This window comes from Brachycentrus maculatus, unplaced genomic scaffold (genome assembly GCF_059751285.1).
Source record: "Brachycentrus maculatus isolate JH-2025_06_01 unplaced genomic scaffold, ASM5975128v1 h1tg000086l, whole genome shotgun sequence".
NCBI classification, from domain to species: domain Eukaryota; kingdom Metazoa; phylum Arthropoda; class Insecta; order Trichoptera; family Brachycentridae; genus Brachycentrus; species Brachycentrus maculatus.
The window spans coordinates 2,303,224-2,330,000 of NW_028280840.1; the positions used below are offsets into that span (position 1 = coordinate 2,303,224).

At 29.4% G+C, this 26,777-nt stretch overlaps 1 protein-coding gene across 1 annotated transcript in view; it reads left to right on the forward strand.

The window, feature by feature from the left end:
* The window catches only part of LOC148310876 (trissin receptor-like), a 91,408-nt gene that overhangs the window by 24,091 nt on the left and 40,540 nt on the right, over positions 1-26,777 (forward strand). The window contains exons 2-5 of the mRNA XM_088257632.1: positions 7,371-7,766; positions 9,101-9,245; positions 10,797-10,956; positions 24,037-24,234. Coding sequence (XP_088113758.1) covers positions 7,568-7,766; positions 9,101-9,245; positions 10,797-10,956; positions 24,037-24,234 — 702 coding nt within the window. The 5' untranslated portion in view covers positions 7,371-7,567. The remainder of the gene's footprint in view (positions 1-7,370; positions 7,767-9,100; positions 9,246-10,796; positions 10,957-24,036; positions 24,235-26,777) is intronic.

Sequence of the window (26,777 nt, forward strand, 5' to 3'; positions counted from 1 at the left end):
TTTAAGTAACCATCGAACCGAAAGAATAGAATGCTATACCAGTCTTTATTTGCAAACAATTTTCGCCTTGTACACTTTCATGCATCTCCTTATACATTTCCGCCAGATATTTGAACTCTTAACCTGACCACATTCAAGTATTCGAAATACTTGATATTGCCAAGTTTTTCTCGATCTTCCTCTACTTCTATTACTAACCACATTTGCCTTATAAATTTTTTCACTATTTGTTCTCCACTGTTTCGACTCACGTGTCCAAACCAGCTTAACACACCACCTATTTTAATTTTATCGATAATACTTATCTCAGTGTTGCATTTCATTTGATTTAATTTAAGTTCTTAAATATTATTTTTTGACATATCATCAAAGATGAAGAAGAATATGGAGGTCTGGGCATTTGCATATTTATCATCTTTGGATGAGATGTCAAAAAATAATATATAATAACTCCTGTAATTGGAGATAATCCAGATTTTGTGAAAAAGTATTTGGACACACTCAAAATGTTGTAAATAAATTCTCATGTTTAAATAAAACATAAGGAAAGTTAATCCTCTATATTTAATGGTGAGTCAAAAATAAAATAACTAAAGCGAGAACTAACTTTTCCCATACGGGATACCGTGCAATGTAATAAAATTATTTCATAAAATTCTTTACTCCATGAAAGCCGACAAGAATATATGAATATACATTTTTATTTATTTGTCAAGAGCTTTCATAATATTACTTTTTTGTTATGAAAAAGTATATTCCTAACGTAAATATATAAACTTGACGGTTCAGAGATGATTTCAACATAGTTCTACAAACACAGATGTATTTCCAGAATTTTTTTCATATTTTTTGTCTTCTAACACTAATCCGCACACAATGGTGCATCGTATTAATGAAGTGTTATCTTTACTGTTACTTGTATGAAGGCAAAATGAATAATCTTGCGCGCAGGATTATTTATTTTAATATTACTTGAAGCGCAGCTGCGCTTCAAATAATATCAAATAAATATTGGAGTGAAAAATCTTTGAAAAAAATTATATTCACACTTACTAAGATACCTAGAAGATACATTTTTTTATTTCGGTATTTACTTTGTGGTAAGACAAGATAAAATTAAAGATGAAACATTTTTTTTTTATTTGTAATTATATTTTTTCAACTTGTTTCGGAAGCTATAGATGCTTAAAATATAAATCGTTTATATTTAAACGCGTAGATGGAAGCATCTCTAACTTCCGAAACTAGTCGTAACAATATAACACACAAGTGGTAAAAAATTAGTTTTTATTATGTACAATACCTTTTAGAATTCCATTAATTGCTTATTTTTCAAATTTTGTTAACAAAATCTTATGCAATAAAAGTAAGTAATGAAATAACTTAGTTTTTTGCATAAGATTATGTTTGCCTAAAAAAATACACGTAATCGGTGTACGAAATTAGTAGAAAATGTTTTAAAAATAAAGAGCGCTGTATTTTTCCCATATTCAAACAAACATATTCATAATATTTCTTCAGTCGAAAGATAAAAGACGGAAATATAAAGACAATTTAAGATCTAGTCTCAAAGTAACAGAAAACGTAAGACATCAATCGTGTTTGACAAAAAAAATAAAATGTTGAATTGGAATTGCAAGGACAGCCTTCAATAAAATAAGGTATTTATTCTTCTCTAACGAAAAATTTATTTCAATCACTGTTCTGCATTTTAAATGAAAATTTGATTTAAAAAGAAACGTTTATGTACAATATCAACATTTCAATTTTACGTTGTATCCGTGATAGGGTAAGATTTATTTCATTACTAACACACTTCTTCGCTCAACCGGTAGAGCAGTGGATGCGACATCCGAAGATCCCGGGTTTCAGTTCAAGAGTAGGCATTTAGTATTCTGAAATAAATTATGGTATATGGTTATAATAACACCCTTCATTAAAATTCAAACTATAAATATTTATCAATTCTTATTTATTTTCTTTATTTGTAGATTAATTTGCAAAAATAATATAAGTATTCAATGGATTAAAGTTTTGAAGATATCTACTTACAAAACTTGTGAAAAGTTCAGCCGCCCTCTATAGTCACAGGGTGAAGAGTGATTCAATTGAATTTCCAATGAATTGTTTAAACTTTATGAATTCCTTGGTAAAATGTTGTTTCATATATCTATTTATAAATACAGCTACTGTTTCTTTGTCTTCAGTTATTAATAACGAATCTATTTATAAAAGAGGATTATTATTTGGAAAATGGAGCTAAGTAAAAACTAATTAGAGAGTATCATTCATTCGATCTGTTATCCCTGATTGTAATAGACAAATAAATAACAAATATTCTCCTAAACATTTACTGGAAAATAAATCGTGAAATTGTCCGAGAAAATGTTACCCTTTTGAATAATTTAATTTGAGAGATTATTAATAATTAGTTCAGACAAAGGGTAGGATAAGAGGGTAGAATAAATGGATTAACGTATTCAATGCCGCAATTCGATTAAGAGAATAAGTCAAATAATGTTAGAGAATATATATATTGTACGGAAAGGAATCTCGTATAATCAAAAATATTAAATATGTACATATTTATAATTGGCCTTAATTTTTTATGAAAATTATAATTTATTTACAAGATAAACAACTGTGTTATATAATTTTTTTTTCTTTTAGGTTTATTGAGGATATCTTTTACTGGTTTTTAAAACCTACAACGTGGAAAAATTAAAATTTGAAGGGTGTTAAACTGTTTTGAAGGTTTTGATCCAATGAGGAATTATGAAATGAGTATTGTTAATTATTTTATATAAATTGGGAATATATTTTTCCATTGAATGTGGTTTTCAAATAGTGATGAATCCACACAGTGCAAATGCTACGATGCATGTAGCGCTACGTTTACTAATCTGAGGATACGCTGCGTACATTTTACGTTCGGTCAAACACTACAATTGCAGTATTTAAGCAATGAGTACGCAAAAAGTGTGGTATTTTATTTTTAATGAAAGTACAGATTTTTTCAACCATATTTTAATACAACGAATGTAGTGTTCGTTTGAAGAAAAAACATTTAGTAAATATGGAGTAATTTTTATTTGATCAACAAAGGTGAAATCGATGATTAAAACCGACCTAAACCAAAAAAACGATAACAATCATTCTTGAACTTTTAAGTGAAAAAATTACTATTTTTATGGTATTTTGTCCAGCGATGCACGATGCAGTATTCGATTGTCAATTATGTTTAACTGCAATTTACAATTTCACATCCTAATTCATTTGAACGAAAACTGTTTTTTTTTACTGTAGTATTTCCCATCACTAGTTTTAAAACACATATGAAATGAAGATTAATCATAATCAGCTATCATCATTAATTAACAAATTTTTAAACTGATGATGGAAGACAGCATCTATTTCGCGTAGAAAATATTTATGTGTGATTTTTTTCTCCTACCCTGATAATAATGATTTATTTAAAAAAAATATGTACTTCAAATATTTCATTTAAAAAACATTGGCCTTTTTCGCCTTTCTACCTTCAATAATCCAATAAATTAATTCAGTGCGTTGTACTGGAAATATTGTGTTGGAATTTAATTTGAAATTGATCGTTTTGTGTAAAAGTAACCTTCTGCGGTATTTTTTAAAACGAAAATTGAGTATGTTTACTGTACTGCCCAGTTCTAACAATTCACTACAAACCATGAGTGCAATAATCTTCAATCCGTCTGTTTATGTCATTCTCATCAAGTGGTGCATGGGGCACTGAAATGATGAATGCAAGGAGGTGTCAAAATAAGTTTTGGAACTGAATTTGCACTCAATTTTTATTTTTTATTTTGAATTAATAATTTTAAGTTCTTAAATTAATAATTGTTATGGGAATTTAAGAAAAGAAAATTGTATGTAGGTAACAAAATTCGATTTTAGCATTCATCCCTAAAAATAAGTTTTTACGAGATATTTTAACTAATAATACCGCAAAATGTTAGCATTTAGTCAATGATAATATTGTATTGATAATGTATTCTTTATAATACAAGTTAAGTAGAGTCTGATCCTAACGCGATCGGACTCTAATTAACCTAACTACGGTAAACTCATATAATTTTATTTTAGACATTATACAGGCTTGAGGGTCGATTATGTTTTCAAATTTTAGGACTGTGTTGGGGTCCTAACGGAAAATGCATGTATCTAATATTATTTTTTCTAAAACACTGTATGTTTTCAATATATAATATTTATCAACTGGTAATTTTTTTTTATACAATACATCGTTGAATGTTTCAATTAAAATCTAATATACGATCGTTCTTATTGTAATGCTGTCAAAATATAAAATAAATCCGACAAGTTTCTCATATATCGAGATATTGACTTTATCGAATACATGAACCACGCTGAATTTATGAAAATTCAATGCCCTATAGTATAATAATACTACAAGGTACATTTTTACAATAGTTCAAAAGCAATTTATGTTTCGTTTCTATTATTCTTGTTCTTTGCATTATGGCTTGCGGTCCTCATATCTCGTATACATATATTTGTATATTTGTATATTCATATTATTTGTCTGAAACTTTGAACATGATTTCACCCAAACGTACAGGATCTTTTACGGTCACGACTTTATTTATATAAGTGTATGTATGAGTAGGTAGAACACGTTAAGCGATACCTGAAAATTGATCAATTTAATATTTCATTCTCATTTCACATTACACACATTTTCCCCTTAGAGTCTCGTTCATATTGACAGTAGTTTATCTTACACCAACTTTTCCAAGCATGGTCATGCAATCCCTAGAGCTATAGACTTACCATCCTCCTTTTTTTCTTGATGTAAAGTATAATTTATTTTAAAAAATCATAGTGATTTTTTGGTATGGTAATATAACACCCTCCTTATCATTAGTTCATTTTGTATAATTTTGACTATTAATATACAAAATTAACGATGAATATTATAGTATAATATTCCTAATCCTCTTCCATTGTTTTCATAAAACACTAATAACCTTTTCCTAGAACTTCCTCACGTTTTTTTTTATTCTATAAAATAAATTCAAGGGAAACAAGAATTTCGAGCGAATTACTCATCGCCTTATTATATTAGGTTAGTTCAAATATAAGTATTATCGATTCCTAATTACCAAAAACTTGAATATTCTTGATGTTTCCTAACATACCCAAAGCACACGATAACTTTTTTGGAAGCTGACAGCTATTTTTGTCAACATGTTTTTTTTAATTAAACGGAGTAAAGTAGCAGCATTATGTTATTACTACCTACTTGCAAATGCATGCTTTTACATTAAAAATGTTTTCGTCAAACAAAACAAGTTTTCACGTGTCACGGGTAAAATACTGATAAAAAATGCGTGCATTTAAATGCAACATCGTATCAACCTTTAAATTACTTAAGATAATTTAAGATTTTGAACGAGCGAATTTTTTTTTTGATTCGGCAGTTACATAGAAGTAAAATCTATCCATTTTTAATTTACCTTAGTAAACACCACTTTTTCTTGAAATTTGTTGTGAAACGATATTTAATTGATACGGAATGCAACACGTGTCATGTTAGATTTTAAGAAACAGTGGCATTTACTTAGTAAAATTTAAATGAAATTTTTTATTTACATTTATCTATATATTTCTTTATTGTAGAAACAAGTTTATTTATTTCTACATTTATACGTTTGTACATTCTAAAATGTGATTTTCGTTTCTCTTGTTTGTATATTTTAATGAAGTTATTTAATTTTCTTCAAAATATTCAACGTGATAAAAAAAAATTGTTTTTGAAATTCAGCAATCACAGAATACACAAAAGGAACAGTGACTTGATTTTTGGTGAAAATTTACCCCGTGTATAGCGAAACGTACAGGTTTCATCGTGCGTAAATGATGAAATTTTTTAAAAGTTAATACACGAATACTAAAATAATATTCATTATTAGTACATACAGCCCATTGTTCATATGATACAGAAAAAAGGGACTTTCATGAATAGAAGATATAATAAAAGATACAATAAATATAGAAAAAACGGTTAAACAAATTTATGAGGCGAATGTAGTTGGAAAAAGAAGCAGAGGACGACCGAGGAAAACTTGGCACAATCAGGTATGTCAAATACTTGAAAGCGGCCGGGTCAGGAGTCGTAATAATCGTCGGGTATGTATGAGGAGATGCATGAATGTAGAAGAGGCAAAGAATGTTTGCAAAGACAGAGTGGTGTGGCGTTCGATTCTCTCTGCCTACCCCTGCTGGGAAGTGGCGTGATGGTTAGTTAGTTAGTTAGTTATATTTACTTAATGATCTTTTATAAATTCTCATAAAAATATTGATCATTTAGCCGGAGAAAATAGTAAAATGGTTAAAAATAGATTAATTAATCTTTGCATGTATTAAAACATTTATTTCTTTGCTTCAAAACATAGTGGGTGTATTACTTTGTTTCAGAATGTTACACAAAATGGTAATAATCGCTCTCTTCGCTACTCTTCCTCCCTGACCAAAGTTTGATAGCTATTTTTAAATAAATGTACCTCAATGGGTCTCTATTTTATTCATAGTTATAAATCGATTCCACAAAGTTATATGGATTACATGTTAAACTTTTCTAAGCTACTATCTACGGAAATGTTATGTTGGTCACATTAAACCATTCTGGATTGTAAAATGACACTTCAATTGGAAATTTAATCTCAAGTTTAAAGAATACTTGACAACCATGACCTTATCAAATCAATCGGAGTATTTTTTCTTTTTTTTACAAAGTTATTAATCAGAATTCATAAATTAATTCATAAAGCGAATTCCTTATAAGTATTTTAAAAAAATACTTATGAGGAACCTTATAAGTATTAAAAACATTTTTCCTAAAAATAATGACAATTACTTCTACTACTTAACCATATCCACCTTCCATGTGGAGCATATCCAAATTGTATAATTCTTACAAATAATCCACAAATTGGCTCCAGGCTCTTCTGTTGGCCACAGCCCTCTTGCATCCTTCCAAGTCAGGTCCGCGTCCCGAAATTCAGAGGACAACTGCCGACGGATCGTCAGCAGTGGACGTCCAGGGCGGCGGGAGCCTGATGCCTTGTAAAAGAGGCAATCTTGATTAAGGGTCTCGTGAGGCATGCGAAGTACATGGCCAGAATTGTATTCCTGGCTTAAGAACATAATAACATGACTTTACTAGTATTTTTATTTTTTTCGATATTTTTTAAGCGACTGTTTATGAAAATGGTATATTCTTTTTTTTTATATGGGATGTAAAAATAAACTGGACAAATATTTTCATAAATTAAATTTCAAATGTGATATAAACAGTCTAATTTGTCCTCTAGATACAGTTAACAAGTGAATAATTCCGCGTCCCTGAATTCGAAAACAGTGTCAGAGTGCTTCAATTTCATCCTACATTTGTTAAAATCCCGAGGAAATTGCCGCTGAAAATTTAACGAGCTTAAATATTTATCCTGGAGTGGCGGACGCGACAAATGAAGATAATTATTCGGAAGAAGCGGATATAAGTTCCAAGACAATGCATACAAATGAAAGCAGCCCACTGCATGCACGTTTTGTGCCAGATTCAGTTGCACTCGGAGAACACTTCTGGAATGAGTCCTTAATGGAAAATAATCATTCTGCCGAGTTGCCCAAGGACTATATCTTCGACAGAACGGACGTCAGAGCCATATTCATCGCTCTGTACTCCCTCGTGTTTTGTTGTTGTTTTTTCGGTAAGTCATAAAAACAAATAATTTTTACCCTCGAAATTATTAATATTTAAAGCATTTACTTTGTGGTTAGTCATTTTTTCGTTTAATTTTTTTTTCGTAATATTGGTATATAGCCACTCACCGAGATTTTTATGTCTACCGGTTTCGGGGCGTACCCATCTCTTCGTCAATACAATCACTACAACAGCATACAAGCAATACTACCTGTCATCACCATAGCACAATTCACACACTTGCAAGTTATAAGTGTAGTTGTAAGTGTGTGAATAGCGCTATAGTGATTGTCCTGACGAAGGTGACGGGTACGTCTCAAAATCGGTAGACATAAAAATCCAGGTGAGTGGTTATATACTATAACATTATTATAATTTTTCCATCATATTTTAGAATACGCCGTATTTTAATCAAGTTTTTAATTCAATTAGAAAATGGATGATTATTTTGTCCTGTATAATGAGAAAACACTCCAATGATTAAAAAAGTTTTAAAGTTGAAAACATACAAAATTCGGTTTCTTGGAGCAGTTCCTTTTTTATTCAAATTTAAAATTCATGATTGCATTAGTAATTAATTAATGTTTGTTATTCAGAAGCTCATAACAACCATGATTTTAATACAATACCTTGCTTGCGTACAATTTATGACATAATAATTCTGTATTGACGCGTAACCTTGATTATTATGCAGAGAAAAATAATTAAATTAATATCCGCTCCAACATTTTTTTAAATATTAACCACAATAATAATAAAAAAATAGTAAAAAATTGCATAGGGTTATCAAAAATAATTAATTCATATTTTGGTGCTTTTGGCAGGCTACAAAGATAGGTCCGGTGTGTTTAACGCTTTTTAAACATATCGCTCACTTCTTTCAACAACGTCATAAATCAAAAATCGTCAATTTTCAGTTGTGTATGTTTTCGGAATGCCCAAAAAATGTACTTTATACAAGCAAAAGCTGCATATTTTGAACATTATATTTACCCACTACAGGGCAGAAAGTGTTGTTTCTGTATTTTGAAGAAAAAGTATTGTTTAATTATTTTTTTAAATACACAAAATATTTTTCAAATGGAGAAAAAACCTTCAGGTTTTACCTAAAACGTTATGTTGCACAGTAAAAAGTTCAATAAGTGGCTTGATATTTATTTTTAATACATTTTACTAAGTTTTTTTATGACGTTCTTGAAAAGAGTGAGCTAAATGTAAGACGTAGCGATGGACAACGCATGTAGGAATTTTAAGAATTCCCATCTTCACCCACGCGTCTCGTTTTTTTAGGGAAACAAATGAATAAACTTTCAAACATTCATATTTGTTATTTATTTTTAGGTAACCTCCTCGTCATTCTAGTGGTAACGCTTTCGCGACGGCTGCGTTCAATCACGAACTTTTTTCTTGCCAATCTTGCGCTGGCGGATTTCTGTGTGGGAGTCTTCTGCGTTCTACAAAACCTGTCCATCTACCTAATGCCGAGGTAAGAAATATATCAAGTTCAATTATACTTTTAAACTAGAAATAAATGTTACAAGAAATTAAAAAAAAAACTTTCATTATAATAAAATAATAAAACACGAACCACGTTTTTAAACTTTTTTTTGGTATCATTTTTATCCGCTTCCGTGGCGCGGTAACCATTAGCGTGTTTAGCTACCGTGCTGGAGGTCCCGGGTTTGATTCTTAGGGAGGGGGGGTGGTGGAAAATAAATATTAATTAAATAAAAATATGAGATTTTTTTTATAAAGTTAACAAAATTTACCACAAAGTATAACAAACTCTTTTTCTTATTCTTGGACTACTAAATATATTTCAACCAACGTCGTTGTGTAGTGAATTAGTTATCGCGTTTGATTGTAACGTTTATGAGATTTTGGAATATTAATTAATATCCCTGGACGAAGGTACTAAATAGTGAATTCCCCATCCATACTCAAATATGAAAGGTGAACGTGTTGGTAAAGTTAGTAGCGGCCAACATGCGCCAACTATGACGAACACAGTTGGTAATTTAGCAAAGCTTAGCTCGGAGTTACGTATATGCCTCCCAACACGGGTCGAACATATAACGTGTCAGAAAATACATGTATGATTCAGCACAAAAATAAAATATATCACATTTTGTAGTGCTAGAACCGCTCCAGGCGATGGATAAGGTCAATATTATCATCAAGATATTTTTTAAATATAGGGATATTTATTAGATCAAATATTATTAGATATATTTATTAGATATATGAAATAAGATTCTTACATAATTAAGTTGTTATAAAATTCCATTCTGTACCAATATTTTCATGGCGGGATGGGAAGGAGGAAAGAAGGAAAGAATTAAGCTCAAGTCGACATAGAAGATTACGAGCTAATTAAGAAAAATATTTTTTATATGAAAAATAAAATAAGCTTATTAGTGTAAATAAAATAATTTTGAAATGTAGACGAACACACCATATTCTTAGTGTTGACTGATATTCTTAAACAATCTCAGCGTTAAAAATGGGGGATAAAATATAGCTAAGTCCCCATATTCATTTAAGTAACATTTATGATCAGTACACAATATGACATTTTTTATCTAATAGATAATTACATTACATTGAAACTTTTTAAATCCAAACCCCGGAATTTCGAAGTCGAAATAATTGAAAAGTCATTAAAATAAACAAAACTGTTCCTGTATTGCTACTCAAGTACTGTAATGTTAAAATGAAATGTAAAAAATTGCAAATAATGAACATACGTACATTTATGTTTATACCTTAAAAGAAACAACGTCATATATTACTTTATATGTTGATTATTCGTACAACGTAACTACTGTAGAATAAATGCTGAAAAAAGAATAATTATAAATTTCTTGGCTAATCCGAATTTTTCCAAATCCGAACAGACCACAGCCCCAATTAGTTTGAATTTCAGAGGTTTCGCTGTATTACGAAATGTTTTATTTTTTAATATTATTTCTTTGTAATTTTTTTCATTTCAAATAATTGTTGTACGAGAAAATGCAAAAATGTTTTTTTTTTACAGCTGGATATTCGGCGATTTTATGTGCAAGATGTACCAGTTTACGCATTCTTTGAGTTACACCGCTTCTATATTCATCCTGGTGGTCATATGCACAGAAAGATATTTCGCCATTATCCATCCGATCACTTGCAAACAAATTCTTACGCCTACAAGACTGAGGGTGAGTAACCACTTTATTCAAAACAAAACTAATCGAAACATTACTTTTTTCAAACAAAACTAATTTAAAAACTCACATTTTTTCACAGATTTTTAGAACAATACAAAATATTTAGCACTTTCTTTCAAATCAGTTTAAAAATCAAATTTTGATACTTTATAAAAAGATAATGATTTTTAAAAAAACTTTTGAAGTAACATGAATTTCAAAAACGGTATAATCATATTAAAAGCTGACTGTAATTATGTATATGATGACCTTGAAATCCAAGATTAATCGATCTGAGAAAGTTTCGTTTCCATATTTCGTTTTGTTTTCGAGCAAATAGCCTGATACCTACTTATCCGAATAAACATACATACAAGTTTTTACGATTAGCTGTAAAATTTTAAACAAAGAATTAGTAAATTCCTGTTTGAAGGAAGCAACATATGCCACCTTCCAAAACTATGAACCTGAAAGAGCGAAGAAAACTATAAAGGAGTCGATACTCTACTAGCATATATGGTTTATGATTTTTCTGAGGAGGTTTATTTTTTAATAATGTATGATATGACATAATAATATAAGATATATTGTGTGTCGAGAAAAATAAGTATCCTTTTTCTAGGAAAAAATATCATTCCACCCTTCTGCTTTCCAATATCTTTCCTGGAAGAAATGTGATATTCCCTTTAAAAGAAATGAAAATATTTTATGATTTGATAAATTTCTTCGGATTTACTTGTAAAATGGTATATTCATGTATTTTTATTCTTCCGAAAATCACATTTTCATTAAAAAATCTTTAAAGTTATTTTAACTTTATGATAACATTAATCCTAATTTACTTAAATATGTACGTAGTTAATCATTAGTGTTTAAAATATTGTACATCTTCAAGTGTTAGTTGAATGTTTTAATTGCATAACCATTTCAAAATTTTATTTATTTTGTGAAACCAATTTATTCCGATTGTTAGCAACCCAAACGAAAATAATTATAAGGTATTATTAAACCTTTGAAACACTTCCAAGTCGCTGCTTTTAACATATTTCATTAAATATACAAATAAAACCTTAAGGAAATAAAAAGAAGTCTTTTGCGTTAAAAAGACACGCCTTGACCTGTTTATTGAAAAATAAATATCCGATTCATACAATTTCATTTCATTGCGTACAAAAGAACAGTTTCAGATTTTATAAATGATATTTTAACGATGTTAATGTCAGATGCTTAGTTTATTCGAAGAAGTCCTTACTTGAACGACGGTTATTAATTAAATCCACACTTAAGAAAAGAATTTTTTTTTTAGAAAAAGATATATATTTAGCTCACTTAGTTTTAAAAAAATTAATATTTATCAAACATATTACAAAATAAATGTTTATTTATTTACTTATTATATCTTTCAAACCTTAAACATGCATATTTACATATATATATATATATATATATATATATATATATATATATATATATATATATATATATATATATATATATATATATATATATATATATATATATATATATATATATATATATATATATATATATATATATATATATATATATATATATATATATATATATATATATATATATATATATATATATATATATATATATATATATATATATATATATACACCGCAGGACAAAAAAATTTACGAGTTTACCTGCTACCGCACGCCTTGACTTTACTCAACTCTTTTTCTAAGAAATCCTTTTTCGATACCTCTTTCTTTTGTTCGATAAATTAAGGACACTATGTGTCACCTTTCTACAATATTTATATTTAAAAATGTCTCAAACAGTCTTGTTTTACCCGCGTTTGAGTGAACATAACACAACAATCATGAAAAGTGCAAAGAAAATGTCGATTGCGATAAAATCCAAAATAATCACATTGTCGCAACAAAACATATCTAATTGTGAAATATCTCGTCGAGTTGGGTATTCAGAAGGTGCAGTGAGGTTTTTATTTAAAAAAATTCCAAGAAACTGGATCCATAGAACGGAAAAAAGAAAGCGGGCGGGGGCGCGTGACATCTGCCCGAGATGATCGCTTAATAAAAAAAATTGTTATGCGCGATCGATTTTTAACGGCATCTGAAATACACGCAGAGGTGCAGTCTACCAGCACATCAACATTTTCAGTAAAAACAGTGTCCAGGCGGCTGTTGGAGCATGGTTTCTAAGCACGAAGACCCGCAAAGAAACCATTACTGACGAACAAAATGAAGAAGGCTAGACTGGATTGGGCGAAGGAGCACCAGAATTGGACCTTGGAGGATTGGCAAAATGTTATTTTCTCCGGTGAATCAAAATTCAACCTTTTTGGTCCAGACGGCATAAAGATAGTTCGACGAAAACCTGGGGAAAGATATCATCCGTCGTGCGTCACTCGAATCGTTAAACATTCACCCTACGTCATGATTTGGGGGTGCATGACAGCGTACGGTTTGGGACCTCTAAATTTTGTACAAGGTACGATGAATGCCATCCAGTACAAAAAGTGTTGAAAAACCATCTTATTCCAACAATCGAGGACATTACGCAGTATACCGCGGACCCGATTTTTCAGGACGATTCTGCGCCGTGCCATAGAGCCCGCACTGTGAGTACAAATATTTATTTTTTTAATGCATTTTGTGACCACTTGATAAATAATTTATTGTTTGTTTTACAGATCAATGAATTCAAGGATAAAATTGGCTTAAAATCGATGACGTGGCCCGGGAATAGTCCTGATTTGAACCCGATAGAAAATTTATGGGCTATTATGAAGAAAAAAGTCGGAAAAAAAATAAAAAAACATTGAGGAATTAAAAAGAAACTTGATTCAAGTTTGGGAAGAAGAAATAACTTCAGAAATTTTAGATTCGCTTTACGCTTCGTTAAATAATAGAATTTTACATGTTATAAAAAATAAAGGTGAATTCACTAAGTATTAAATATTTTTAAATGTTATAAATATGTTTTAATGTAAAATACTTTAATTTAAAATAAAGCGATTAGAACCTACTTCTTAAATATGAATTGAAAAAAAATATGTCTTTTATTATTTCATCACAAACACTCGACCATAAATGAACCGTTATGGGTCTCTAAGGTTCGGGTAATCTGATACCTGGTATATAATGGCAATTTCCAAGTACAATTCATGAGTAGGATCTTTTATTTTAACCTTGAAGTAACGAGTAGTCATCACATATGTCAAACAATACAAAAAAAACTTATTAAATATCAAGAATAATTCATTATGTGTCAATTTTCGTTTTTTTGAGGACTCGTAAATTTTTTTGTCCAGGGGTGTATATATATATATATATATATATATATATATATTTATATGTAATAAAATAACTAGGTACCTACCTATACATTTTATTAAGTACTTACAAAAAGTACCTACATAAAACAGTTCTACCACAGATGTCGCATGCGTCGCACAGAATTAAACAAAAGAGATCCGATAGGAAAAAATAACTGTCAGAATCAGAAAGATAGATAGATAGATAGATATAAAAATTATTATAAAGATAAATTAAGAATAAACTTTAATTACAAAGCAACACATTGTTTATTTTATTATTATACACCCACTTTACATATTATTTACACGCAATTTACAAAAGAAAAATATTACCACGTTATAAAACGACAATTTTGTTAATCAAAAATGAAGAAACAAAATAAAAATAAAATGGATACTGCTCCTCAAACATTAGAAAACTTACTAGAAAAATTAATACAAAATGCTCAGGTAAGCAAACATCAAAATTTAAAAGATATTTCAGAGAAGTTCATCATTGAAAAATTTACAAGCAAAAATCCTAATGCAAACCAGTGGATGGATATTTTTGAAAAAGAATGTACACGTTTTGAGGTGACAACGGATGAGAAAAAAATTGAAATATTAAGATTGTTTATGGATAAAAGTTGTGAAGATTGGTACAGTTCGATGATGATAAAATTTTCCATGAACTCAGAATGGATAGTATGGAAAAACAACTTTTGTAAAACATTTACAAACAAGGGATGGAACCATGTAATGTTTGCATTATCTTTTAAATATAACGACGGTTCCTTGTTAGACTATGCCATAAGGAAGGAAAAACTTTTGTTGGAGATGAGAAGAACGATCGACATGGGTACCTTAGTAGATCTTATTGTGGCTGGTTTACCAGAATTTATAATTAATAAGATTGATAGAGAAAAATTAGAAGATACAGTCGATTTATTCAATGAAGTAAAAAAACACGAAAACATTGTAAATAAAAAAAGGTTTTCGGATCAAAGAAGATATGGAAATCTAAGAACTAGTGGTAAAATTAAAGATAAAAGTCCATGTAAGATTTGTGAAAAATTAAATAAGGGAACTCGATATCACCCTGAAGTAACGTGCTGGTTTAGAACAAAGGAGGATGATAAGTTTAATAATAAAAATACTATCAGACATGTAAACAATTCAGTTATAGAAGCTAAGTTAAACGAAACCGATCAAAAAAACGAATAGTAACACCATTAATAAATGTCAAACTATTACTAAATGATCAAATTGAAATATTTGGAATTTACGATTCAGGTTCAAATGTTTCTCTAATAAATTCTAAGTTATTAAAACTAAAAGGAAAAGGAAACAATATGAATGAAGCAGATTTAGTAACAATTAATGGTGTTAAAAAGACAAACGGTTTGACGACTTTGAAAATAAAAATATTTGAATTGGAAAAAAACGTTGATGTATATATTATTGATGAAGAAAATTTCAAATATGATTTTTTGATAGGATTAGATATGATAAAAAAATTTAAACTAATCCAAAATGAAGACTTAAAAATAACACAAAGACAATGCTTGAAAAATGAAAATAAAAAGAAAGTAGAAAAAATTTCTACAAAATATAAAATTAAAAATAGTGAATTTAAAAATACAGAAAATAACAACAGCGAGGAATGCAAAATAAATTATAATGAACATGTAAAAGAAGAAGATTTTGAAATAAAAATAAATCATTTAAATCAATTTCAAAAATCTAAAATAAATGAACTGATTTGCAAATATAAATCCGTTTTTGCAAAAGACAAATATGATATCGGCACTGTTAGTGGATACGAAGCGAGAATAGACTTACTAGTAGACAGATATTGCAGCAAGAGGCCTTACAGATGTACTGTAGAAGATAAAAAGGAGATAGAAAAACAAATTGCAAAATTACTGGATAATAAGCTAATAGAAGAATCCTACAGTCCATTTGCTGCACCTGTTACATTGGCATTTAAAAAAGAGGAAAACAAAAAATCCAGACTGTGTATAGATTTCAGAGACTTGAATAAAATAGTTGTGCCTCAAGCTCAACCATTTCCTTTAATTGAAGACCTAATGATAAAGACCAGGAATTGCAAATTTTTTTCAACACTAGATATAAACTCAGCGTTTTGGTCTATTCCTTTACGAATCGAAGACAGAAAAAAGACGGGATTTGTTACACAAGAAGGACATTTCCAATGGACTTGCCTACCATTTGGATTGAAGACCTCACCAGCAATTTTTCAAAGGATACTAGGTAACATATTAAGAAAGTATAAACTTACTGATTTCACCGTTAATTACATAGATGATATTCTTATATTTTCTAAAACTTTTGCTGAGCACATTAAACATCTAACACAGTTGCTGGAAGCGATCGAAACGGAAGGTTTCAGGTTAAAATTTACAAAATGCGCATTTGCGTCAGACTTGGTAAAATATCTAGGTCATATAATTCAAAATAATTCTATAAAACCAGTAAAGGATAATTTGATTTCAATAAAGAATTTTCCTGTTCCAAAAACGATAAAAAATGTAAGACAATTTCTGGGGAAAATAAACTTTTACCATGAATACATACCAAAGAGTGCAATAATACTAGATCCATTGCATAACTTACTAAGGAAAAATCAAAAATTTATTTGGTGTGATAAATGCCAAAAAGCATTTGAAATAACAAAAAGCATGCTTTGCTCACAGCCCGTTCTAGAAATTTTTGATCAGGATTTACCAATCAACATTTATACCGATGCTTCTTTAGAAGGTGTTGGGGCCATTTTGAAACAAAAGCAGCCCGATGGTAGAGAAAAACCAGTGGCATACTTTTCAAAAAAACTAAATGAAGCTCAGAAGAAAAAAAAAGCAATATATTTAGAATGTTTAGCAATCAAGGAAGCGGTAAGATACTGGCAATACTGGTTAATAGGTAAATCATTTACGGTTTATTCAGATCACAAACCTTTGGAAAATATGAATCTGAAATCTAGGACCGATGAAGAGTTAGGTGATTTAACATATTATTTATCGCAATATGAATTTGAAATAAAATATAATCCAGGAAAGAAGAATTTAGAAGCAGATTGTCTAAGCAGGAATCCAGTATTAGAATCGAGTGAAAATGCAGATGAACAATTAAAAGTTGTAAATTTGGTTAAATTAGAAGATATTTTAAGAGATCAGAATAAAAATGAAAGAATTCAACAGAAAAAAAACAAATGGATTGAAAAAAACAATGTCTATTTTAAAAAGGTCAAGAAAAAAGAAAAAATAATTCTTTCAGAACCGTTTAGCATCGAAATCATAAAAGACATACATGAAAACCTATGCCATATTGGAATTGGACAAATGCAAAAGACTATTAGTCCACATTACGCAGCCAAAAATTTGACGAAAAACATAAAAACAATTTGTAGAAATTGTGAAATTTGTATTAAAAATAAATCAAGAGGACAAAAGAAATTTGGATTTATGTCTCATCTAGGCCCGGCCACAAAGCCTTTTGAAATAATATCTTTAGACACAATTGGAGGTTTAGGAGGTTCAAGATCAACGAAAAAATATCTACATCTCTTAGTGGATCACTTTACAAGATACGCATTTATTTTAACCTCGAAAACTCAGAATGCAAATGATTTTATAAAACTAGTCATGAAAATAACAGAAACCGAGGATATCGGTATGCTTCTCACCGACCAATACCCAGGAATAAACTCGAAAGAATTCAAGGAATTCTTAAATGACAAGCGGATCCCAATAATCTTCACTGCAGTAAATGCACCATTCTCAAATGGCCTAAATGAAAGGCTGAATCAAACATTGGTGAACAAAATCAGATGCAAAATAAATGAAAAAGGGAAAAGAAGAGCATGGACCACAATAGCTCAAGAATGTGTTAGTAAATATAATAATACTAATCACTCAGTCACTGACTTTTCCCCAAGTTATCTTTTATATGGTACAGATTTAAATATTTTACCCAACGAATTAAAACAAGGAAAATCTAATAATGACTGGATTAGAGACAGGAAAATAGCGCTTGAAAATACAATAAAATCACATAATTACAATAAAACATTATTTGACAAAAATAGAATAGGCTGCGAATTCAACGTAGGAGACATGGTGTATGTGGAAAATGGAAACAAGCTAAACAGAAAAAAATTGGATGAACTAAAAATTGGACCTTATAAAATTATTGAAAAAATTTCTAACTCAATATACAGAATTGATACAGGTCACAAAAAAATAAAATCAAACCTTTATCATATCACTAAACTTATACCAGTCCCTTCACTTCAAGGAGATGATCCGGAGGACGAGTGAAAATTTTACTATGAATTTTCTTCCCCAAGGGGGGAGATGTAATAAAATAACTAGGTACCTACCTATACATTTTATTAAGTACTTACAAAAAGTACCTACATAAAACAGTTCTACCACAGATGTCGCATGCGTCGCACAGAATTAAACAAAAGAGATCCGATAGGAAAAAATAACTGTCAGAATCAGAAAGATAGATAGATAGATAGATATAAAAATTATTATAAAGATAAATTAAGAATAAACTTTAATTACAAAGCAACACATTGTTTATTTTATTATTATACACCCACTTTACATATTATTTACACGCAATTTACAAAAGAAAAATATTACCACGTTATATATATATATATATATATATATATATATATATATATATATATATATATATATATATATATATATATATATATATATATATACATATATATGTATTTATTGAGAGACACTTTCGTTTTTTGTAATTATCAAGTTTAAATGAATTTGTAATCAAATAAATTCGTTTCAATAAATTTTTATTTTGTATTCTTGTTGCTAGTATCATTACTATTGTCTTTAAACTGTGGCAATACTGTAAAATATTAATGAAGTAAGGTTTTTTCTAATTTGGGTGTTAATTAGTGAAAAATGGTGTTGGTGTGAGCTCAGTTAACATTTTTTCAAACCAAGTTTTTGGAGTTCTTGACTATAAAAACGGTGGTATTGTTTAAAGTTTTGCCAATTTAACAAGTTTATTTCAATTTATTTTTAGATTAAATTCAATTTAGTTTGACTGGAACCATAATATTCTAAATTTAAGTAGTATTAATATTAAATATTCAGACATATCTCCAAGAAAATGTAGGGAAATAAAAACCTTACTACTTCATTCCACATGTTCCAAGAGAGAGATAGCAGCACTAACATATGTTTTGAAGTCAGGAATCAACCGGATAAAAAGAAAAATTGAAAAAAACCTGCCTCTAGAAGGAGCCCGCGTCGGAAAAGTGGCAGAAAAAGGATCACCACTCCGCGTGGTGACCATAAAATCAGGGACATCTATTTCCAAAATCGTAAAAAATATGTTGATTGTCTAACTACGTTGATAAACGATGAAGGAATCAACGTCTCCAAAAGGACAGTTCGGAGACGGTTAGTTGAGGTAAATCTAATGGGTCGACGTTCAACCAAAAAACTACCCCTGACTGAGGCCATAAAGAAAAAACGACTCCTATGGGCCAGAGAACACCAGAATATGACTGTTTCGGACTGGAATTGGATATTTTGACTTGTATTCGCATAATAAAGTAAGAAGATAAAAATATATATATTTTTTCAATTATGGTAAAATATTATAGGTCTGCTTCTTATAAACCCCATTGAAAACCTTTGGGAACTAACGAAACGTGGGATTGCTAAAGAAGTCATCACCACCAAGCGGAAAATGATAGAAACTCTAATCAGAGTATGGCATCATAATCTTTATCTCTGGCAAAATGCAAAAATCTACATTAAAAACCATGCCTTGACGTTTGGAGGTTGTAATCGCAGCAAAGGGTGTTATTACTAAAAATTAAGATTTTTCTGAAATTTTTGAATAATCACTTTTTTATGATAAAAATATATTGGTATTATTAAATCCTTGATAATATTATTTCTAAATGCTAAATAAAGCACCCCAATCATTTAAAAAAAATCATTTAATAATGAAAATTACAGGAAACTCGAAGTGTCCCTAATAATATGGCCACACACTATTACATATATTTTTATATCCACGAGTATATGTATGTGTGGAGATTTTCGTTCATGAAAGTATTTTGTAGTGTACCTTACGGGAAACGTTTTAATTGATATATTGCCTTTTTAAGTACTCTGTCTACAAAACATACCAAATAGTTTACAAAGTGGTTTCAGAACACAAGATCCATCTTATTTCTACCAAAGTTAAATGAAGCGCTTAATACAATATTATATTAATTATTAACATATTGAGGTAAAATATAATATTATAAATTTCCTTCTCAGAGACTCCCAATATCCTTATTCAACCCCTTTCCAAACACGTTTTTGTCATACTTTCTTGTGCTGGGGTTGCCGAGCCAAGATGCGGTTCTAACGCTTTGTTTTCAATTCAACGCTTTATCACGCAGAGACGCGATTGTAACGTTTTATCAAGGTAATCAACGCTTTATCACTCCGAGATCGTAAAGTTTTATCAATAAAATCATCGTTTTATCACGCCGAGACGCAATAGTAACATTTTATCAAGTAAATCAACGCTGTATCACGCCGAGATTGTAAAGTTTTGTCAATATGGTAAAATTAACGCTTTATCACGCCATGACGCGGTGGTTACGCTTTATTAAGAAAAATCAACGCTCTGTCACGCCTTGACACGGTCACGCTTTATTAAGAAATTATATAGAAATTATGGTACAGGGTGATTCATGCGAGTAATTCAATATTTATTTTACGAGCATTTTAATAATGTTTAAAAAAATCACGTTTCTTCCCGAGTTAATTTTCTATAACACTTAATTTTAACAATTTATATTTTTAGTGAATAAAAATACGGAATAATTGAATAATGTTTCGGTTAAAATGGTTTTTGTCCGCCGCTGTAGTGTAACGGTCAGTGCGCTAGGCTACCCTATTGGTGATCCTGGGTTCGATTCCCAGGGGAGGTCAAATAAATATAAGTGATTTACTCTAATATATATTCAACATTACCCTGGACTGTTACCTGAAGCAGAGGGCTGATCACCTATCCTTCATATGTTAAAGATAAAAATAACACTGTGTTTATATGATGCAGTGCCTTATGCACCATCAGGTGCAGATGAGGATTTGAAATGAATAAAAATAGATCGATGTATCCGTAGTATCCTCGAAATCATGCCTGAAGTAAATAATACGTGATTTATCATCTTCATCGCAAATTATTTCATTTAAAGCTCCCACATACGTAGAAATAATAAACTGTTCAATCAATCACTGTAAAACTTATTACGGTCCCTCTTACCATTGTCTTTGGTATGTAAATTTGCTAACTCGTTTTGTCAAGGCCTGGAGTTCTATGGTGTGAGTCTTAATGTAATAATATGTTATGCGGATCACTGAATCTGTTACACCATGTATAGACAATTTCCGGCACGCGAGCCGGATATGGCCCGCCATTTCGTTTGGTCCAGATCGCTATTTTTCTTTACCATGGATTTCAAGTTAATTGGAGTTGGCGGATAATTTAGATAGAAAAAAAATCCTGTGAAAGCGAAAATAAATCAAGAAAAGAGATCATGTTCGCTTTTACCTCATGACTTACCATTTTATTAAATTATTTATGTAGTTTATGTAAGTTACTGCATTGCTTGGGTGTTAAATTAAGTGACTGGGCTTTAGAAGACACAAGATAAAATCCTGGCTTAAACAGATATTTTTTCCTAGGATGATGAATTCAGATTGTCATACTGATTTTTTGTTTTTTTTGTCATATTTGTATACATACAAGTTTTGATTTGCTTTCTCATTTTTATTTTTTATTTAAATGTTTAAAATATATTTTTATATTTTAACATTTGAATATATAAATACATATACCTAAATTTTAAAATAATTTAGGGTGATATTGCGTTCGATCGCATCGAATAAAATTGACTATGTTAAATATTAGATTTAAGTTTTGTACCGATATTTTTGGTGAAACTGCATTTTAAATAATAAAATAACAATTTTTTTATATTTTTCACATAAATATATGTGAAAGAAATTATTATTTCATAATGACTTTGTATATTTAAAGTATTTCTTTTAAATAAATTCTTCTCGTTTTCAATCTGCATGTTATTTTGCGATTCTTTTGATGAAATGTATTTTTTTAAATATTTTGAATCTAATTTAAGCTTTTTTGCCTTTTCTAGCAGACTTCTAGAAATCAGAATAAGCAAATACGAATTGAAAGTAAAAATTTATATTTTCTATATGTTTTCTTAAATTATTATTAAAGATTGTAACTGATGAAAGACTAGATTCGCATTTCATTATTTTGAAATAAAGATAGTAATTGACTTGATTTTTTTTAAAGTGTCTAGTGGTTTTCGTCATCTGCATTATATTTCATCTTACCGCAATTTATTTAAATTTTAGAATCAATTATTCATTATTGGCCCTTGAACTAAAAACGATTATTCCAGGCTCTTTTTGACTATCACTGATATATTATTGGATTTGACATCATCATGAATAAGCACTATGTCATTTAAAATGATAGTGACTTACAATATTGTACATTAGTACGAGTGTTATATTCGTAAAACCGATTATCTCAACTTATTGGGGAAGATTTTTTATTGTTGGGTAACATATCCAAAATAAAACAAAGTTTTTGTTGGATTGAATTCTACATTTATTTATGTATATCTTAATACGTGACGCGTTTCGTCTTCTTAGGACATTATCAAACACTCTGTGTGTGTGTGTTTGATAATGTCCTAAGAAGACGAAACGCGTCACGTATTAAGATATACATAAATAAATGTAGAATTCAATCCAACAAAAACCTTGTTTTATTTTGGTTATACATATTACCCAACAATCAAATATGGAATTCTACCAACTGTCTGCAGTTACAATAAATAAGGATTTTTTATCTTCAAATATTGGTACAAAACTCAATACGTAAACTTATTGACATTAAAAATAAAACGTTTCCGAAAATCGTTTATCTTAAAAGTAAACATTTTAATTATTTTGATTCATATGATGCTAAAAAATATGTGAAAAAATATATTCGAAATGATTTACTTTTTTTGGATAAGTTTCACTCTTATAATGTCACTCTCTTGCTCTCTCGTTAATTGTTTGTCTTCATGCAATTAACGATTAAGATAACACTGCGTCAAAATGAAGCAGTGCCCTACAAACCACACACCAACGGGTGTGAATAAGAGCTAGAAGAATTTGTACTAGATTTATTATCATATTAATTATATATTAAAATTTTATATAAAGTGTAAAAATCCTCAATAACATAAAATGATTTCGGTATATTCAAGCGTTTTTGTTAATAATTATAGTTTAACTTGAATCTTGAGAATTGTCAATATTTGGATCGCTTTCTTGTTGTTTAAAACCAAGCATTTATAAAATTATTTTTCTCTTATTTGTGACAAGTATCTTATTATCCACAAAATTTAACAATGAATTGTGTGATCATCGAGTTGTGGTCCAATGGTTAGTGTCGCGTACTCTGAGTCAGAAATTGTAGGTTTGAGCCCACTTTACCATATTTGAGACATTATTTCTAAATGTTTTAAAACAAATTTAATTAGGATTTCCTTTAATCTATTTTTTATTATATTTGTAGAGTATATTTAAGAAAAATAAGAGTTCTTTGTGAACTTTTTTTTATAATCTTTGATTTCCGGAAGATAAAAAATCGGTAATTAGTCACGATTATTCATTACATGTATTTTTTTCCAGATGGTGATAGTCGGAGTCTGGCTTACAAGCGCTCTATACAGTGCCCCCAAATTTATCTGGATCAAGACAATAACTAATGTTCTGGAAGATGGCCAGTTGGAAACCATTTGCATATCCCAAAGAAAGAAGTTCGATTCGGAAGCTTTTGATATGATCAATTTTGCCCTCCTCTACGTAACGCCCCTCTGTGTTATGACGGTAAGTACCTTCATGTACCTATTCAAGGTTTTATCTAATCAACAACTTTATCTAAGTAATATATTTTTTTAAAGTTTTACTCGGTTAATACCACTTTTTCTTAAAATGTAATTTGACACGTGTTTCGATGCATTCCGCATCATTTTTGAACAACGTATGTGAAGCTAGTCTAAATTTTGGAGTTCTGTCTATAAGACCTTGAAAGATGAAGAGAAAGTAGAAGCTGTTTATTATTTTTATTTATTTATTTACCTTTTTTATCAGTGGTAACAAAGACAACAGTTAATAACAACATAAAAAAATTTATTTAATACAATTTATATCATCTTTCTGAACTCTATGGTCTAGTTTATAAACTAACTAAGCCACGCATTGCGAATAGAAAGAAAAAAAACACTTATTTCTAATATTTTTCATTCTAAAATAATGTGTTCATTTATTTACATTGTTAAGGTTGTATAACATTTACTTAAAAAAACATGAAATTGAAAATATAATTGTTTAATGTGATGTCTTTCCAAACAAACAATATTTTTATTTTTGAATAAATTATTACATGTTCTGTCAGTATAACAACGTTAATGTCTCAAGCATGATTACAATAGATATGCCATAAACAATAATGTAACATGACTTTATAATGATCATTCGTAATATGGTATTTTCGGCAAAAAAAATTGCTTTTTGTCCAAGAATAAACCTTTTATTTTTATTTTAAAATTTTTACTTGTTCGAAACATTTTTTTAATGTATTAAAAAAGAGAATACTCTGGTTAATTAAGCAATAGAATAAGAAATATGTTTTTGAGAAATTACAAAGCAAGAAGAAAATAATGTAAATACAATAACAAAATAAAACAAGTATCGTTTTTGTATATTCTATTTGTACAAGCGATTCGCTAAATTTTATGTAAATACCAAAGATTGAAATGTTTCATGTTTTGACAATGTTCGTACAATGCGTGTTTTTGGAAATTACTAATAAAATAAAAACGTTTCTTAATATTATCTAGATACATAGTGGTATGTATTTTCATGTCAACAGTAAAATTGATTTACTCCAATCATACACCAATCTTAAACGTTATCTGAACAGACTCCATATGAGCACAAAAGAGCAATATCTTGTGAGCTGTAAATCCACAGTTTTTAAACAGAGTAAGCAGTAGGAAAACAGCGGGTTTCTTAGTATTATTTGAAAATGCTTACCACAGGCGGCTCACTCTACTCACGTTCCAACACTCAATTGGTGTTTTGTAGCTGATTTTTTCCAAGAAATAACCTATTAGAACTTTATTTATTTTTAAACTTGTCTGTAGGTAGGATATTTGGGATAGTTTAATGAAAAAAATACATGACAAACATTCAGACTACTTACAAATAAATATTTTTTATTTAATTTACAATGGGCAGAAATCGAACCCCCATGCCAGTTTTCCGGTGATGCATCTACCTAACTATGCCACGGCGCGCCATGGCATCATCTAATAGATAAATAATCGATAAACCATTTTTTTAAGTTTGTTTAAAATAAAATGGGCATAATTTTTACACTCCCAGTCTCATTATTTTATTTTCCAGTAAAATAGTATAAGCACTGCTTACAAGCCCATATAGAACGGACGCCACTGGATGCATGGGTATGAAACTCCTGGTGCCCTGGCCATTGCTGTTACTTCCATTCATTTATTTTTATAACTGATAGTACCTACTTCTCTATCTACACTTTTTCCATACAACATTGATGTTCTTCATTGTAAGCCCGTTTATTCGATTACGTTATCTGTATGTCATCAAATATATTTCAAACCTCACCCAGCTTTTATATAATTGACGATCAAGTTAACATCGCGTCAATCCCATGCGATACCATGTTCACAATTAATGCGCAATAGGGATAAACGGTTCAAATAAATGATTTGTGAACTAAAGAAATATTTTCTAAAGTAATTATAAAATATGAGAATTTTTTTTTAAACATATCCATGTCAATTGTTATGATTTTTTTATTGAATTTAATTTAGTTCATTATTTCATATAAGTTTTCAAAAATAATTAAACAAAATTTATAAGAAATCAGAAAGTCAATACTGGAATAACGTTATCTTTTGTACCTAATAAGCGAGCTTTTTAGAAAATATGTATATGCTACTATTAGAAAAACCACGTTTTTCATTATCCAAAAAAACATTTCTCATGCGTAGTTAACCCTGAATAAAAAGTGGAAGCTGTAAAAACAACTTATTTCTCATAACTTTCTTCCAGTGTTTAAATAATACGAGTTAGCAGTACATATTATTCGTGTTTTGATGTGACCGGAATCAGTAATATGCATACCCAGCTTTATTGTCTGAAATTTCATGTTAAAATTGCTTTTTCCGCCGTATAATTTTTTTTGTACTGGGATATTAACGTGACTGAAAATGCTTACCTTGTACTCACGTTCATATGTTTTTCATAATAATGATAAAAAAAACATTAATTTATTTACAAAAGATTTCTCAATTGAGACGAATAATCTACTTTTATAATTATACGAAGCA